We start from the raw sequence: 14,830 nt of genomic DNA, 5'->3' as shown, positions 1-14,830 counted from the left end.
TCGACAAAGTGCCCCATGATATCCTGATGAGCAAACTAGCTCAAAGTGGGCGAGATGAAACAACGATCAGGTGGATCCACAGTTGGCTACAGAAACTGACTCAAAGAGTGCTTATCAATGGGATCTTCTCAAACTGGGGAGAGGTAACGAGCGGGGTACCGCAGGGCTCAGTCCTGGGCCTAGTGCTCTTCAACATTTGTATTAATGACTTGGAGGAGGTGGTGCAGGGAATGCTGATCAAATTTGTAGATGACACAAAATTAGGTGGGATAGCTAATACCTTGGAAGACAGAAACAAAATTCAAAGTGATGTTGATAGGCTGGAGCCCTGGGCAGAAAACAACAGAATAACATTTAATAGGGATAAATGCCAAGTTCTGCACCTAGGAAAAAGAAACCAAATGCACACTGTCAGGGTGGACACTGAGCCCATAGAATCCCAGAGTAGTTCTGATTCTGAGGAAGAGCAGTTGCTCCTGGGAGAGGAGTGCGCTCCTCTTTCCCAGGACCAACTGCTGACGGAGAATCCTCCCACCAGCATTCTTACTTTAGTTAGCAGTCCAGGGAGTGACCAAGCACAGATAGCAGACTTAGTGGATGTGTGACGCAGACGCAGAGAGCGGTGCCAGATGGAGGGCGCGGAAAGGAGGCGAAGTGCCAGGTTGGCGCGCAAACAACGGCTGCGCCCAGAGGCTCCAAGGGAAAAGGGGAGGGACTCTCCCTAGTCCTTAAGTTCAGGGGTCTGCCAGTAATTCCCTTTCAAATGGGGACCAACTGTTCCAACTTAGGGCATAGGTACTGTGCTGCTCAGATCTAGTTGCAATCGGTATAGTTGTTAAGTTGTAAAAGAAGAATAAAGCTTTGAAAGGAATTCCTTTGTCTGTGTCTGGACTTGGCTACTGGTTTAGACTGAGAGAGACTTCCAAGGAGCCCTCGACACACAGTTACAAGATGGGGGATACGTGGCTCAACAACACCACAAGCGAGAAGGATCTTGGAATTGTTGTCGATCACAAGCTGAATATGAGCCAACAATGTGATGTGGCTGCAAAAAAGGCAAATGCCATTTTGGGCTGCATTAATAGAAGCATAGCTTCCAAATCCCGGGAAGTACTAGTTCCCCTCTACTCAGCACTGGTTAGGCCTCATCTTGAGTACTGTGTCCAGTTCTGGACACCACAGTTCAAGAAGGTTGTAGACAATCTGGCGAGGGTTCAGAGGAGGGCAACAAAGATGATCAGGGGACTGGAATCAAAGCCCTATGAAGAGAGACTGAAAGAAGTGGGCATGTTTAGCCTTGAGAAGAGAAGACTGAGGGGAGATATGATAGCGCTCTTCAAGTACTTGAAAGGTTGTCCCAGAGAGGAAGGCCAGGATCTCTTCTCCATCATCCCAGAGTGCAGGACATGGAATAATGGGCTCAAATGACAGGAAGCCAGATTCCGGCTGAACATCAGGAAAAACTTCCTGACAGAGCAATATGACAATGGAACCAATTACCTCGGGAGGTAGCAGGCTCTCCCATACTGGAGGCGTTCAAGATGAGGCCAGACAGCGATCTGTCAGGGATGCTTTGAGTTAGATTCCTGCATTGAGCAGGGGGTTGGACTCAATGGTCTTATAGGCCCCTTCCAACCCTACTATTCTGTGATTCTGTGATTCTAATTATCCCCTGTCTCCTATTTCCTCACTGAACTGTGGAAGTGGGGCATATTTCTCTGGAAGTGTTACAGGGAAACCCATTCTTTTGTGTACTTGGTTGTAGACATGGTGTGAAATGCATTGACCAGGGGGTTGGACTCGATGGCGTTGTAGACCCCTTCCAACACTACTATTCTATGATTCTAAATCAGACCTGTGTTAAACTCAGGAATGGCATTGGATGGACGATCCCATCCTTACCTCACACTGTTCTAGCTGTATCTGCATACTCATGAGAAATGTTTTCCTGATGTTGCCTGCAATATTTATTGGGTGGAATTTGGACATTAGGAGCCCTGTGGAATAAATTGGATGATGCAATATGCAGTCACACGATGTGGCTTTATTTTCTGTGGCTTATATACCCTATGGATGGCTTTGCTGCTTGCAGGAACTTTCGGCAGATTCCCCATTCCCCACACTGTATATGTGCAAAGCAGGACCAAATGCTCACACTCTGGCTGCAGTGCATTCTTGTGCATACCCATACTTTTGCTTTATACCTAGTCAGGACGTAGCATGTATTCGCCTCCCTGGCACAGAAGCTGTATCTAGAGCAGAATGGGGGATGACTTCTTGAGCTGCCTGTCCATAGATGCATGTGGTCTTGAGCCCTTTGACATATGGCTGGAGTAATGCTCTATATGGCTGCTTTAATGGTAGAGGTGCATTTCTGAAGTTGTCCTCTAGTTTCCCTCACACTCCATTTTCTTCACTCCAAAGTTTGAACTCCTATTTTAATTAACTTCCCCTAGGTACACCATTTAAGATTATCTAAGAGGTAATCCCACCCCATCTCGGCTGCTTTTGTTTTGGGGCCTTTTAGTCTCTGGATTCTCTTCTCTTTTTAAAGTGTGAATAGGTACAAAGGTAAGTACAGCTAATGAACATGCCAAGTATTAATTCTGCAGATGAGATGGTTTACTTGGAAAGAAATGTGAAGGTGGTTTCAAGCTATGCATTTTCCACCTTGAGTACCCTTTTTGGTAGAAAGGCAGGGTACAAATCAGATAAATAAATAAAGATTTATTCTTTAGAATAAGGACCATTTCTTTCTCAGGTACACATGCCAAAGAACAAAACACAGAGAGATGGTGTCAAATATTAATGCATGTATTATTTGCCAGGTTTCCCTTCCAAATATGACCTGGGGCACAATAACTCCCACCATCCACTCATGTGTATTTGGGAGGAGGGAAAGCAGCAAATGTGTGTGCATGTGCGCATGCATGTATCATTCACATTTGAAATTATCTGTGCATGTTTTGTGTGCCTGAGTAGAAAAAGTAGTGTGACCAGGGGCCCCAAGTGAAGTGGCAATTTGCGAAGTGGTGTTCCACTGAAACGGAAATGGCTCGATGGCCGCAAATAACTAGTACTGACCATCTTGGTCCGTCTCAAGGGACTGTATTTCTGTTGGCAGGCAATTTTAATATCACAGGGGCCAATTAGTGCTCCTTTCACATCTGGTAGCACAGAAACGTGAAGGTGGTTTCCGCCTATGCATTTTGCTTTGCTGAAACATTGTCTCTAAGTTGTAAGCAGAATACTCTGAGGGACTTTGCATTGATCTCTGGCATGGAAATCCCTCAGACATGGTTATCAAGGTATATTAAGTTCTGTTGTATTCTAGAAGCTATTGTGTGGTTTCTAATTATGACCAGACAGACATACTAGCTATTGCTTCTTTATGCTTAATTGTCCTGTGTGTTTAAATGTGGAGGCTGAGCTAAAAATAGCTCACAGATATGGCACAAGTTAGCTTCTGCTTTCACTTGTTTTTGGCTTTTGTGCAAAAGCCAGTGCTTAGTAATTTTAAATTTTGAACCTCAACATTTTGATTTTGTATTGTTATTATCATTGATGTAAGCCTCTTTCCAAATCCCTATGGAATTTGTTGTGTGCATTTTAATAAATCTGAGGTTGTGGCAGATATTTTGGCTCCAAATCTCCTATGTATGAGCCTTACACGCCAACTAAGACATAAAGCAGGGAGAAGCTAGTCCAGCCCATTCAAAATACTGCATCCCTGCTTTTGGAGGCCATGTCATGAGGGTTCTATTATGATCTGCTAGCAGTTCCCTGCTATAGAATGTACAGTGATGTTATATTGTAATATCAGTACCCATGCAAGAGATAAGGCCACACTGCCCACTTCAGAAGCTTTTCATGGAATTGGTGGCTTTGAATGTGATTCCAAAGAGTTGCAACACAAAGGCTTCTTCTAGGGTAGCACTGAGGTACAGTGTAGAAAAAGTTCCTTGTTTTGGCCTCTTTGTTGTTTTTCTTTCTCTCCACATTGCATGCATATGCATTTGTGTTGTCTGTCTTTTCTCTTGTTCACCATTTGCCTTTGGTCTTTTCTACTAAACAGCTGCAGTTCCGGAGTCCTGCCCCATAAGCATTGAGGAATAGGTATGAGATACATGAAGTCCTCTGTTGCTCACTTCTTTTAAAAAATGTAGCTTTCATTTTGCAGTATAATTTTTCTTTTGAAGACCTCTCTGGATGAACACAGTGGCCCATCTTTTCTGACGAAGAAATAATCACCTTCTGGTCTTGCACATGAAATATTGGCAGGGTCAAGTAATTATTTTCACTGCTTGTACAGAAAAACAACTAGGGAAGGCCTTCCTTGTACTCGGTGAAGTACATGACTTTGGAAAAGTCAGGCAATGAAAATATGGATATTTTGTTTACAATTATGTTCACGATCCACAAACCAGTAGAACAGGTTAAGTCTAAGACAGCCACCTGTTACCTGGTGCCCTCCAGATGTGTTGGACTGCACCTCCGATAATTCCCAGCCTGCATAGTCCAACACATGTGGAGGACACCAGGTTCAAGAAGGCTGGTCCAAGGACTGTTGCTCAAGCTGGATTGTGGTGACTGGTTGTAACTTTCTAACCACTTGTTGCCATGCTTGCTCAGGACACATGTCTGCTATAACATCTGCAGACTACTTGGCTATGATTGGAGAATAAGTACTTTCAGAACACAAATGACTGGGAAGCGGGCGGGGGGTAGTTCAAATGTGCTAGGGAAACTGTTTCCCATTGCAATCCTGGCTCTGTTCTGCCAGAGGACAGGCTGCTGTCTGTCCAGTACAGCTGGCTCAGAAAGCAGCATGCTTTCCAAATACAAAGGAACACAGTGTGAGTAACATAGGACTGGTTTAGTCAAGGTTGCAGAGTGCTCACATATGGTACTCAGGGAGCAACAGAGATGAGACAAGAACTTTTTCAGAAATGGAGTCTTATTGAAAAAGTATCACAAAATGTCAAATTAGTGGTTAACTATTGAAGGCTGACCCAGAGATGAGGAAGGTGGGGTGAGAAGTGAGGTCACTGCACAGTCTTCGTGGCTAGCAGCTGATTGTGTCGACTTCTAGGTTGAGAAGGCAGGAAGGGAAATTGCAGTGAGAATCAAAAGCTGGAAAAAAGGAGAGGGTGTGTATGACAGACTTGTACCTTTTCTTCCTCATGCTCTGTCTGAAACACAGGGAGGGATGGGGGAATGTCAGGTTAAATCCCCTTCCCCTAAAAGAAGAAGATACTTCCCTTGGCCGCTCCAAGGACAGGTGGAGTCCCCCAGAAGTGAGAGTGCAGAAAACAAGGGCTCAAAGTAGGAGTCCAGGATCCATCAGGCTGGGTTTACCCCAGCAAGAACTGTACCAGAATCACCTGAAGTTTAGGGGTTCAGAGATCCAAGAATGGGAATAAGCTGAAGTTGAACCCTGACAAGACCGAGGTACTTTTGGTGGGAGTAGGTTGGGGGATGTTGACCTAGTGTTGAACGGGGTACAGCTACCCTTGAAAAACCAGGGCTGCAGCCTGGGGGTCATTCTAGACTCCTAGCTGTCCATGGAGGCTCAGGTGTCAGCCATGAGCCGGACAGCATTGTACCAACTCCATCTGATAAGGTGGCTGCGCCCCTACCTTCCCAACCATCTGCTCCCATCGGTAGTACATGCCCTGGTCTCCTCTTGTCTAGACTACTGTAATGCGCTCTACGTGGGGTTACCCTTGAAGACAGTTCGGAAGCTGCAGCTGGTGCAGAACGCGGTGGCTCACCTGATTAAAGGCAGCCACCGGTGTGATCACATCACTCCAGTGCTGAAGGAGTTACACTGGTTACCAGTTGTTTTCCAGGCCAAATTCAAGGTGTTGGTTTTGACCTTTAAAACCCTATATGGTTCCGGCCCAACCTATCTCAAGGAGCACCTCCAGCAACACCAGACAGGCCGCTTAACAAGATCAGCCTCATATGGCCTTCTCTCTGTCCCATCAGCCAGGATAGCTAGGCTTGTGAAGATGAGGGAGAGGGCCTTCTCTGTGGTGGCCCCCACTCTGAGGAACTCCCTCTCTAGGGAACTCTGCCATGCCCCCTCTTTAATGAGCTTCCGCCACGCAGTGAAAACTTGGTTATTCAGGCATGCATTTGGGGTGGGTTAGGGTATTTTTAAATAATGTTTTAATGTATAATTTTACTGTTCAAATTGTACTGTTGTACATTGCCCAGAGTGGCTGGGTGACCGGCCAGATGGGCGATTAAGACATTTAATAAATTAATTAATAAAATGGGCAGTCAGCCAGGAGCTTCAGAATCCTAGCTTAGTAGCAGGACTTTTTCTGACATTTCTTACGAAAGGAACACATGGGACACTCAGTTCAGGAGTTCTGTGGCAATAATAGACTCACAAAAGAGTAGGGTAGTGCTAGAATGCCAATTTCCAGGTTCACAAAAAACAACAATCATCTTGTTCCTGCTTAACAAAGGAGAGGAGTCTAGGCTTTAGGTGGAATTTAAAGTACATTTCGTGAAGGACACTCAAAATCTCAGGACTCTCCATAGCTTATCTATAGGTGACAGAGTGTCTCCGCAGGATCTTTCAAGTACACTTTGTCCAAGTTGTGCTAGATCTTTACTAACTCATCTTTCCAGACAAAATGTAGTCCTTTGAGCCAAGCTGCTCATGAGGTGGCACACAAAATGATGTTAGAATAGTGCCCTCTGAGAACCTACTCCAAGTGATGTTAAGGGGCCTACTCTGGATTACAGTATTATCTTGCTTATACAAGACCAAACACTTAGGGTTGGATCCAGCGTTGCTAATGCGGCCATGGAATGGATACTGCTGACGGATCTATTTTTTTACTCACTACTTCAAAGATGTAGTGAGTAAAAAAGATGAGAAAGCCATCTTCATGCTTAGGGTATTTCTAAATTCTGGGTCAAACTACATGGTACGTTAAATACATACCAGGCAACTGACCATCTTTTCCTTTCATACTCTAAAGTAAGCATTTGGGGCCCCAGGCTAAATTGGGACCCCGCCCCGCAGGTTGGGGTGGTTTAAATCTCCCTCCCAGACATTTATTTCTGAAATGCACCCCCCTGCCCCTGGTGTGGATTCTTCAAAAAGAAAAGGAAAAGAGTCTCCTTTTTCTCCTTTTTTCCCCCTCATGACATTTTATTTTATTTAGAAATAAGGTTAACAAAATAAAGACAACAAAAAGAAGTACATAATAATAAATAAAAATCACTAAAGAAACAAAGGCATTCATTAGTTATAAATCTTAGTCTATAACAGATATGCTAATGAAAAACCTACAATAAAACGACCTACGGAGGAGCTCAATAGCTAATGAAAGTAAAAACATGCTGGGGGGGGGGATTCAGAAAACAAGTGGTATGCAGTAGGTTTAAAACTCCTTTACCCATGTGGGGTGGTCCTGATCCAGATCGTGGTCCTGATTCAGATCGTGGGGATGATACATTTGCTTTAGACGAAGAAAGAAAGAGGGCCAGCTGCATGCTACTTATTTAACATGTAGTTTGACCCTAAGACACAAGGTGTAGGTGGATGATAGGGAATAGTGTACTCTGTTAAAATTACCTTGTTCTGTTAACAACTTTCTAAGTCTGGTCTGTCTGACCCATAGAGCTATTGTTATGTTCCTGCTCCTGGGCTGTTCAGCTAGAGGGAGGATATAAACATGTTCCTAAAATGAGGAGCCTTAAGGGCATTTCTCTTGCCAAAACTAGCAACCTTTGGAGATCTGACCAAACAAACTTGGTCATGGCAGTGCTGGGATCCACAAATTTAACCAGGAAGGTTCTAATATGCAGAATGCTTCTGCACAAACATCTTGTGCACTTGCAGACATTTTTGTTCATACTATTAGCAGCTTCCACATTCACGCCATATGAATGACCACCAGCCCATATAAGCTAAGTAATCTGCCCAAGGTACAACAAAGATCCTAGCAACACTATTTTATGTTGGCAGGCCTATCCAATTTTTCATGACCACCTGGAGGACCTGAAAGCATGATGGGCTTTCTTTTTTTTATGTTAATGATAAATGATAGAAGAAAATATATGGCAATGTTCCATGGGTATATTTTAGTATAGGTAGTGAAATGTAAAGATATATTTTTAATGGTTTTACTGAACCTCAGGTGTACCTTGTAATAAGTGCCAATATCACAGGATGAACTTAGGGTTCACTGGAGGCCTAAAATGAGTTCTGTAAAAACTGCAACCTAGGCCCCATCTACATGAGCCTTTTACTGTGGGGTGGCTGCGAGTTGAGGTCGTTCAGGACAGATGACATAGTCGCCAGTTCGCAGCCATCCATGGTTTTCTCCCGGAAATTTCCAAGGAGCCATTTTGCTGGGATGTTTTTCGTTTGCTACGGATTTCCCACGGTTGCGAGCTATCTGTCCCTTCCCCAAACTGACTTCACATTTTGCAGCAGGCGTGTTGTAAGCATGCATAATGCTTGCGTCACTGTGTGACGCTCCTTTACTCCCCCCGTCCTGTCACAGCTGTGCAGTTACAAAGGCACAGAGAGGCTTTTTCATTTAATCACACTTTTGCACATTTCTGCAGCTTCATATCTTCGCAATGGTTCATTTTGGACTCGGTGCCCAAGGGCTGGGGGAGTCTTGGGGGAGGACCAACTTTGCTCCGGCCACCATTTCGGAGCGATGGCTAGGCACGTACTGCTCACGCTTCTGAGTGAGAACCATCACGAGAGTCTCAGACTGGGGAACTGACAAACAGATGACGTGGAAATGAAGGAGCACAGAGCACCCACTTTTTACCTAATGAGGGACAGAAAGAAACAACAGAACCCCTAAAATACAAAACAGCCACTGAAGTGTTGCACCCCCACACTCATGGGATTGCACAGCTGCGCATTAAAATATAATGGCAAAAAAAAGGGCACAGCGGAGTCTGTTAGGGAAGCCTGCAGTAAATTGTGGGTGTATCCCAGCAGAGGCTAATTTGAAGCTGAAATGCTGTGCAGTTGACTGAGTGAAGGGTGAAAGCGGTGCATGTAGTCAGGGCCCTAGTTGTTAGTCATTATTAAGAATGAGTTTTACAGAACTGTTGCCTATGTAGTATACTAGATTGGTTATCTGCTGAGATTTGTTTTTCCATCCTTTGGCACTGGTGTAGTAGTTCCTATAGCCCACTGAACTCTTGCCAACAGTATTATCCATTGCTTTTCTTCACATAGGTATCCAGGCATCAGCTGACAATTCTCTGAATCACAGCCAGATACTGAGGCACCACTTCTCTGCCAGCGCCATCAACCTGGAGTATGATGAAGACATGCAGTGCATGCTGGGACCTCTGGGTCCTCGATGATGTCACATTGTTTGGAGCAGAAAATCACAACAATGAATACGTTTTCCCTAAAACACTATAAGAAGCAAAGAGCAGGAAAGCTGCAGGCATTAACCCTGTTGAATACTGCAGATAATGTGATATTGATTTTGGAAAACACACACATCTAACATTCTTAATGAGTGATCCAAATTCCCCACATAGCTTTCAGTGTTAGACTGAACTCGCAGTAGGAGTGGTTAAATGACTTGAGTTGGATTTGATGACTGTTGCCTCCATAAACTTCCATTCTTTGTCTCCTTATTATCATCTTGTCAGCTCAGCATTCCCTTTTCTTTACTGATCTTCATCTTTATGATGTAACCAAAGGCTTGCTTGGTGATCACTGTAACACCAGTCTCCCTTTATTAGCTATGAATTTAATATTGTGTCACAATTCTTAGCAGGTGCATGTAGAATGTCTACCTGTAATGTAGGTAGGATATAAATTCACATATGCAAATTGATGCATTGACACAGCTCCCTCTCCCATCCACACAGTGGAAAAGATGCATTTGACACCACCTAATGCCTGCAGTTCTGGTAGCAGAAGAAATGAGATTATCATTACTATAGCCATTTCAACTTGACCCTCTAGTCTTTGAGCTGTCTTTCAAACCTCCCTGGACTGCAACTAGGGGATCAATGTAGGAGATGGACTGTCTGTTCTATAGAGTTCTTCAAGACCTGGACTGTTCTGAATTATGGGACATAATACTAGCTCATAGAGGTGGAAAGGTCTAGTACAAGGGATGTTCCCTTTAAAATAAGGGGCATCTAGCAGCTCTGTCTTGGAATGGAGGAGAGAGATGGTAGCCACCTGACCAACAAAAAAATTACAAAGGGATTGTTTGTGTGAAAATTCACTCACAGACACCCTCTCTCTGTTCCTATGAATTTGTGATACTTCCATGAATGAAAGATGACCTGAAGTTAATTATGCATGAGGGTGTAGCTGGGAAAAGAATTGACACAAAGTAACAAGTTGTAAGAGAATTACTAAGTGCAGTATTTGTGAAGTTTGTTTGTTTTAGAGAAGGTACTGTCCCTTGAACTTCATGTATGGCATTACTTAAAAGTGCAAACTCCATCTATATGGATAAAACCTCTTTAAGGGGATCATGAGTTATGCATTTGTTTAATGGTCATGTTAAGATAGTTTCCTTGGTGATGAGTGTGTGGAAGTCATTCTGAAGCAGTGGTTCCCAACCATTTTAACATGCAGTCCCAGGAATATTGTTTTATCTTTGATTGGAACTCACCTGTTGCATCTAACTCTCATCATCTCTTGTGCTGCATTGTCAGCCCCCCTTGCTAGCTAGTTACTGGCAATCTGGTGAATCACAAACACAGCCTTCTCGGAGACTGCTGTTTGAGCATATCTGCACTAAAACGGGTGCAAATGTTGATATTTGCTAATAGATTTCAGGAACCATGAACATAAATGGCATTTGAGCAATTGCATCTGTTGGGGATGTGGGAGCGGGGAAAACCACCTGGTCTTGTAAGGTTAGATTGCCTTTTTTAAAAGCCAGGACTATTTTCTCCTATCAGTGCCCTGAATTTCTAGTCCTTTAGTCCCATACTACTATAGAACAAATGTAGCACTATAGCTGAGCAATAATATATGTCTGTGCTACTAAGTGCTAATTCAGTGAGAATGATTCAGTCAAAGATCACATAATGGTGGTGGTGGGGAGCTTCATTTTAGCTTGAATCCCTGCTTCTAGTTCATCCTTAATAAGATTAGGGGCTATAATATCACTAACCAGACTGTGCAAAATAAGTCTTCACTGGGAGCATAAAGTTAACTTCCCAAGTTGCTCTCCGTGATCTCTCTCAATTCTCCAGAGAAAGGGGGTAGCTCACATCTTGCCTTGTTCTGCATAAACTGGCCCCTATCTTCAAGGGCAAAGACTCAAATCCTCTCAGGTCTTCCTATCAGCTTACTTTGTGTGGTCAAACAAGAACAATCGTTGTATTGCCTCCTCACAAAACTACACAGCCTCCAGACTACCATTTCCCTATCTTTCCTTGAAGTCAGGAACAGAAGGATAAATGAGAAATGCTGGACTGCTGGGCTGGAGAACATCGGTAGTGTTTACAAACTGAATGTGATTTGAAAGAAGCATCACTTCCCGTGTGTATTTATTTTGTCCCACCATCTGGGCTGGTCCAGCAGGTTTTTCTGCACAAACTGTTTACAAAAGACAACGGAATAAGTGTACATACCTTTTACTGTGAGACAACTTTCATGTGGCTTTGGCCTTATTGTAACTGGCTCTGGTCATCATGGTAAACTGAAAAACAACCGGAGAACCTTGGATACAGCCCTCAACTTGCCAATGATCACACTGAGGAGCCTTCAGCATGGAGTCTCTTGAAATGGCTGTGTGGTCTCGGGACACTTCACAAGGTTTGGTGAGGTTGCTGAGCCCCAGAAAAATGTGTTATACCATGAGCTTTAGCTACTCAAACTCTCATCTCACACCTCTCTGTGAAAAAGCCTATTCTAGGATAAAGTGCATTTTCTCAAGTTTACCTCACCATTTTTAGTAAGTAGCATGTCAGTAGCTTATCCACATAGAACATTGTTTGAGATGAGACCTGAGAGAGGGAGAAGCATTGACAAAAATAATGGGACTGGCCTAGGCAGTATGTGTGTTTTACTCATAAATACCCCTCTGAAACATGAGATGTTTCTTAATGTTCCAGGAATTCCTCAAAAGATTGTAAAATTGTTAATGCAGACTGGAATTTTGGAGACTCTTCCTGAGGAGTTAGGAAGTACTTCCAGGCAAGGCCATAAAATATTTCCTCTTGTATCCTTTCCCCCCCTCTGTAGCAAAGGCCAAGTTTCCTGCCTCTGAGAGTTTTTGTTTTTACATAAACACAAATTGCCAGATGCAAAATGGTGTCCATCTAGAATATATCATTGTCAAGCAGGCCATTGGAGCAGGGAAGCAGTTTGAGCCCCACTCAGGACTGCAGTCAGACTTTGCTCTGACACGCATATGCCACAACATGGGGGTATGGAACCCTCTAGATACACTAGTCTACACCTCAATGGCAATGATGCAATATGTATTTATGACTGCATGACTCTTTAAAAGAGTGAATAAAGCTGTTTACAAGGGACAGACAGTTGCTGGCTGGAATTGTCTCTGTGTGGTTGCCTATGGGGGGGCGGGGAGGAGTTGTGTTACCTTCGTACTGTGTTTAGTTCTATTTGGGAGGGGCTGCTGTTAGCTGCTCATTGCTATGTTAATGGAAAGAGGGACATTGGTTTAAATGGATGAGCAACTTCTGTGGGTTGGGGAGATGCATTGCCCCCTGGAATCCACCTCAGGTTGCATTGTCATTGTTGTCCTCCCCCCTGCAACTCACCATGGGCCTGACACACACACACACACAGTTTCCACCAGCGGCTGCGCCACCAGATTCCCAGTGATTCTGCTGGGAAACAGGGTGCATGCTCCCTATGTGCCTTGTTTCCCAGCAAAATCACTGGAAATCTGGTGGCGCAGCAGTGGCAGCCATGGTGATGGCAAAAGGGAACCCAGCAGGGGCCATTACACCCCCTGTAGGGGACCACATGTTGCCCACCCCTGGGTTTAAAGATGAATTTTGGTGAGCAGCTGTAGCTTAGATTCAGGGTGTGTTCCAATGTTTCTTAGGGCATATCTGGTATATTGCTTATCTCCTTCCTTTTATAACAGCTCAGTTTCATATTATTCTAAGCAGAGAGCACTCCATGAGAAACTACCAGCTACTAGATCCTACCAGGAAAGGGGACCCTGACAGCATTGGTGGTCCAGGAAAAGTCTACATAATACATCTGATAAAACCTCAACCTTTACAAAAAGGATAGTTCTGTTTGAAGCAAGTTAGTGACAGCCATGACAAAAGGCAACAGGCACACTGATGTGGGACAGCATAAGAACAGATTGCCTCCATTTAGCCAGTAAATGTGATGGTCAAATACTTGAGTTCAAGTGGGATTTCTGTCCACAGATGTTTTGTATTGTTATTTGGAACCGACTTTCATGCCACAGTGGGCCCTTCTCAGTTCTCTTGGGATTGCCCAGTGGGGCTGCTATAAAGCTCGCACCCATGCCATGTCAGGTATGATTGCAGTGGCAGCAGTAGCTCCTAAAAGTAGTGTTGTCATCGTGGAAATGGTAGAAGAAGTAGCACCCGTGTGTCAGGGGCCAGTTCAGGCAAAAGAAAAGCCATTTCTAAAGAATGACAAAGCTGCATTCTGATCTATTTGTCTTCTGGAACTGGATAACAAATATGGGGAAATCCAGAACTATTCTTAGTATCACTTATGACAACAGCCTTGGGCACTGCTGAACTATTTGAGAGCTGTAGCGAGGCTTTAAAATCAGAAGATGGCATGCAAGAGCCAAACACCATCTATTACCCCAGGGAAAGGGATTTGCAGCTTCCAAAAGAAGTCGCAATTACATGAATGAGAAGCCTTTTGAAGAGAAGTGCAAGTGGCTGGAGGGCAGAGGGTGGCATCTGTCAATGCTACGTTCTAGCCTGTCTGCAGAAATCCAGAATTTGCCACCTGAATTTGAATTTCATCACCAGAATTTGAGGTTGTGCATGGGTGTGTTTGTTTTAATAACTGATTGTAGAATTTGAAATGTCAGCCTTGTGATTTTACAAATTGAAATTCACAGCACTAACTCATTTCAGCTTTAAAGTTGAACTGCTGCCCTGGCTGTGTCCCTTCAGGGCCATGATGTCAGGGATAGAGCTATTGTAGGGTGATAAGCATAGTGTAAAAATAAGAGCTGAGAATGACTTTGTCCTTTCTCTCCCCGCCCCCCTTCCCATCGGCAAAACGTTAATGCTTTATTTCCAATTCAAACCGTACACATTTAATTACTGGTCATTGGCTCTTCCTCAGTTTGATTCAAAAGCCCTGTTCATGCAAAATACTTTCAGTCTTCCAAAATTAATGGCATCTCATTGTTGGCACAGCTTTGCCCATTGGATTCATGCCAGGGGCATCCAGCGTCCACTGTGTCCCTGTTTAGAGCAGAGCTCCTTGAAACACCACTTCGCACACATTGCACATTTTGGCTAAGACTCCGGTTAGTCTAAGACGAGTTGACCATTGGGAATTCTAAACATGTTGCTTTTATTTCATTTTTTAAATCATTGTTACTGAGGCAGTGTTAATGGGACATACAATGATGACTGCAAAAGATGCATGACTTAAATTGTCAGTTTAAAATATTGTTTCTGAGCAGCATGCTCCAGTGGACCTACATTGATTATAATTATTTTTATATAACTTTTCATAAAATACACCAGAGGTTTACACATCTAAAATACAACAATAAAAACAATAAAATGACTTATTTCAAAATAGACCCCCCCCCAAAAATAAGATCAGCACAACAAAAGCTATAAAATATAAGCTGCAGCAATC

The 14,830-nt window shown here is 43.7% G+C and overlaps 1 protein-coding gene across 1 annotated transcript in view; it reads left to right on the top strand.

Moving 5' to 3' along the window:
• RNF157 (ring finger protein 157) overlaps positions 1-12,534 on the top strand; it is a 105,077-nt gene extending 92,543 nt beyond the window's left edge. The window contains exon 19 of the mRNA XM_084838180.1: positions 9,233-12,534. Coding sequence (XP_084694306.1) covers positions 9,233-9,363 — 131 coding nt within the window. The 3' untranslated portion in view covers positions 9,364-12,534. The remainder of the gene's footprint in view (positions 1-9,232) is intronic.
• The last annotated feature ends 2,296 nt before the right edge of the window (positions 12,535-14,830 follow it).

This window comes from Heloderma suspectum, chromosome 2 (assembly GCF_057233095.1).
Source record: "Heloderma suspectum isolate Gila_16-S chromosome 2, 16-S_ref, whole genome shotgun sequence".
Classification (NCBI taxonomy): domain Eukaryota; kingdom Metazoa; phylum Chordata; class Lepidosauria; order Squamata; family Helodermatidae; genus Heloderma; species Heloderma suspectum.
This window is presented reverse-complemented; position numbering and strand designations above follow the sequence as displayed.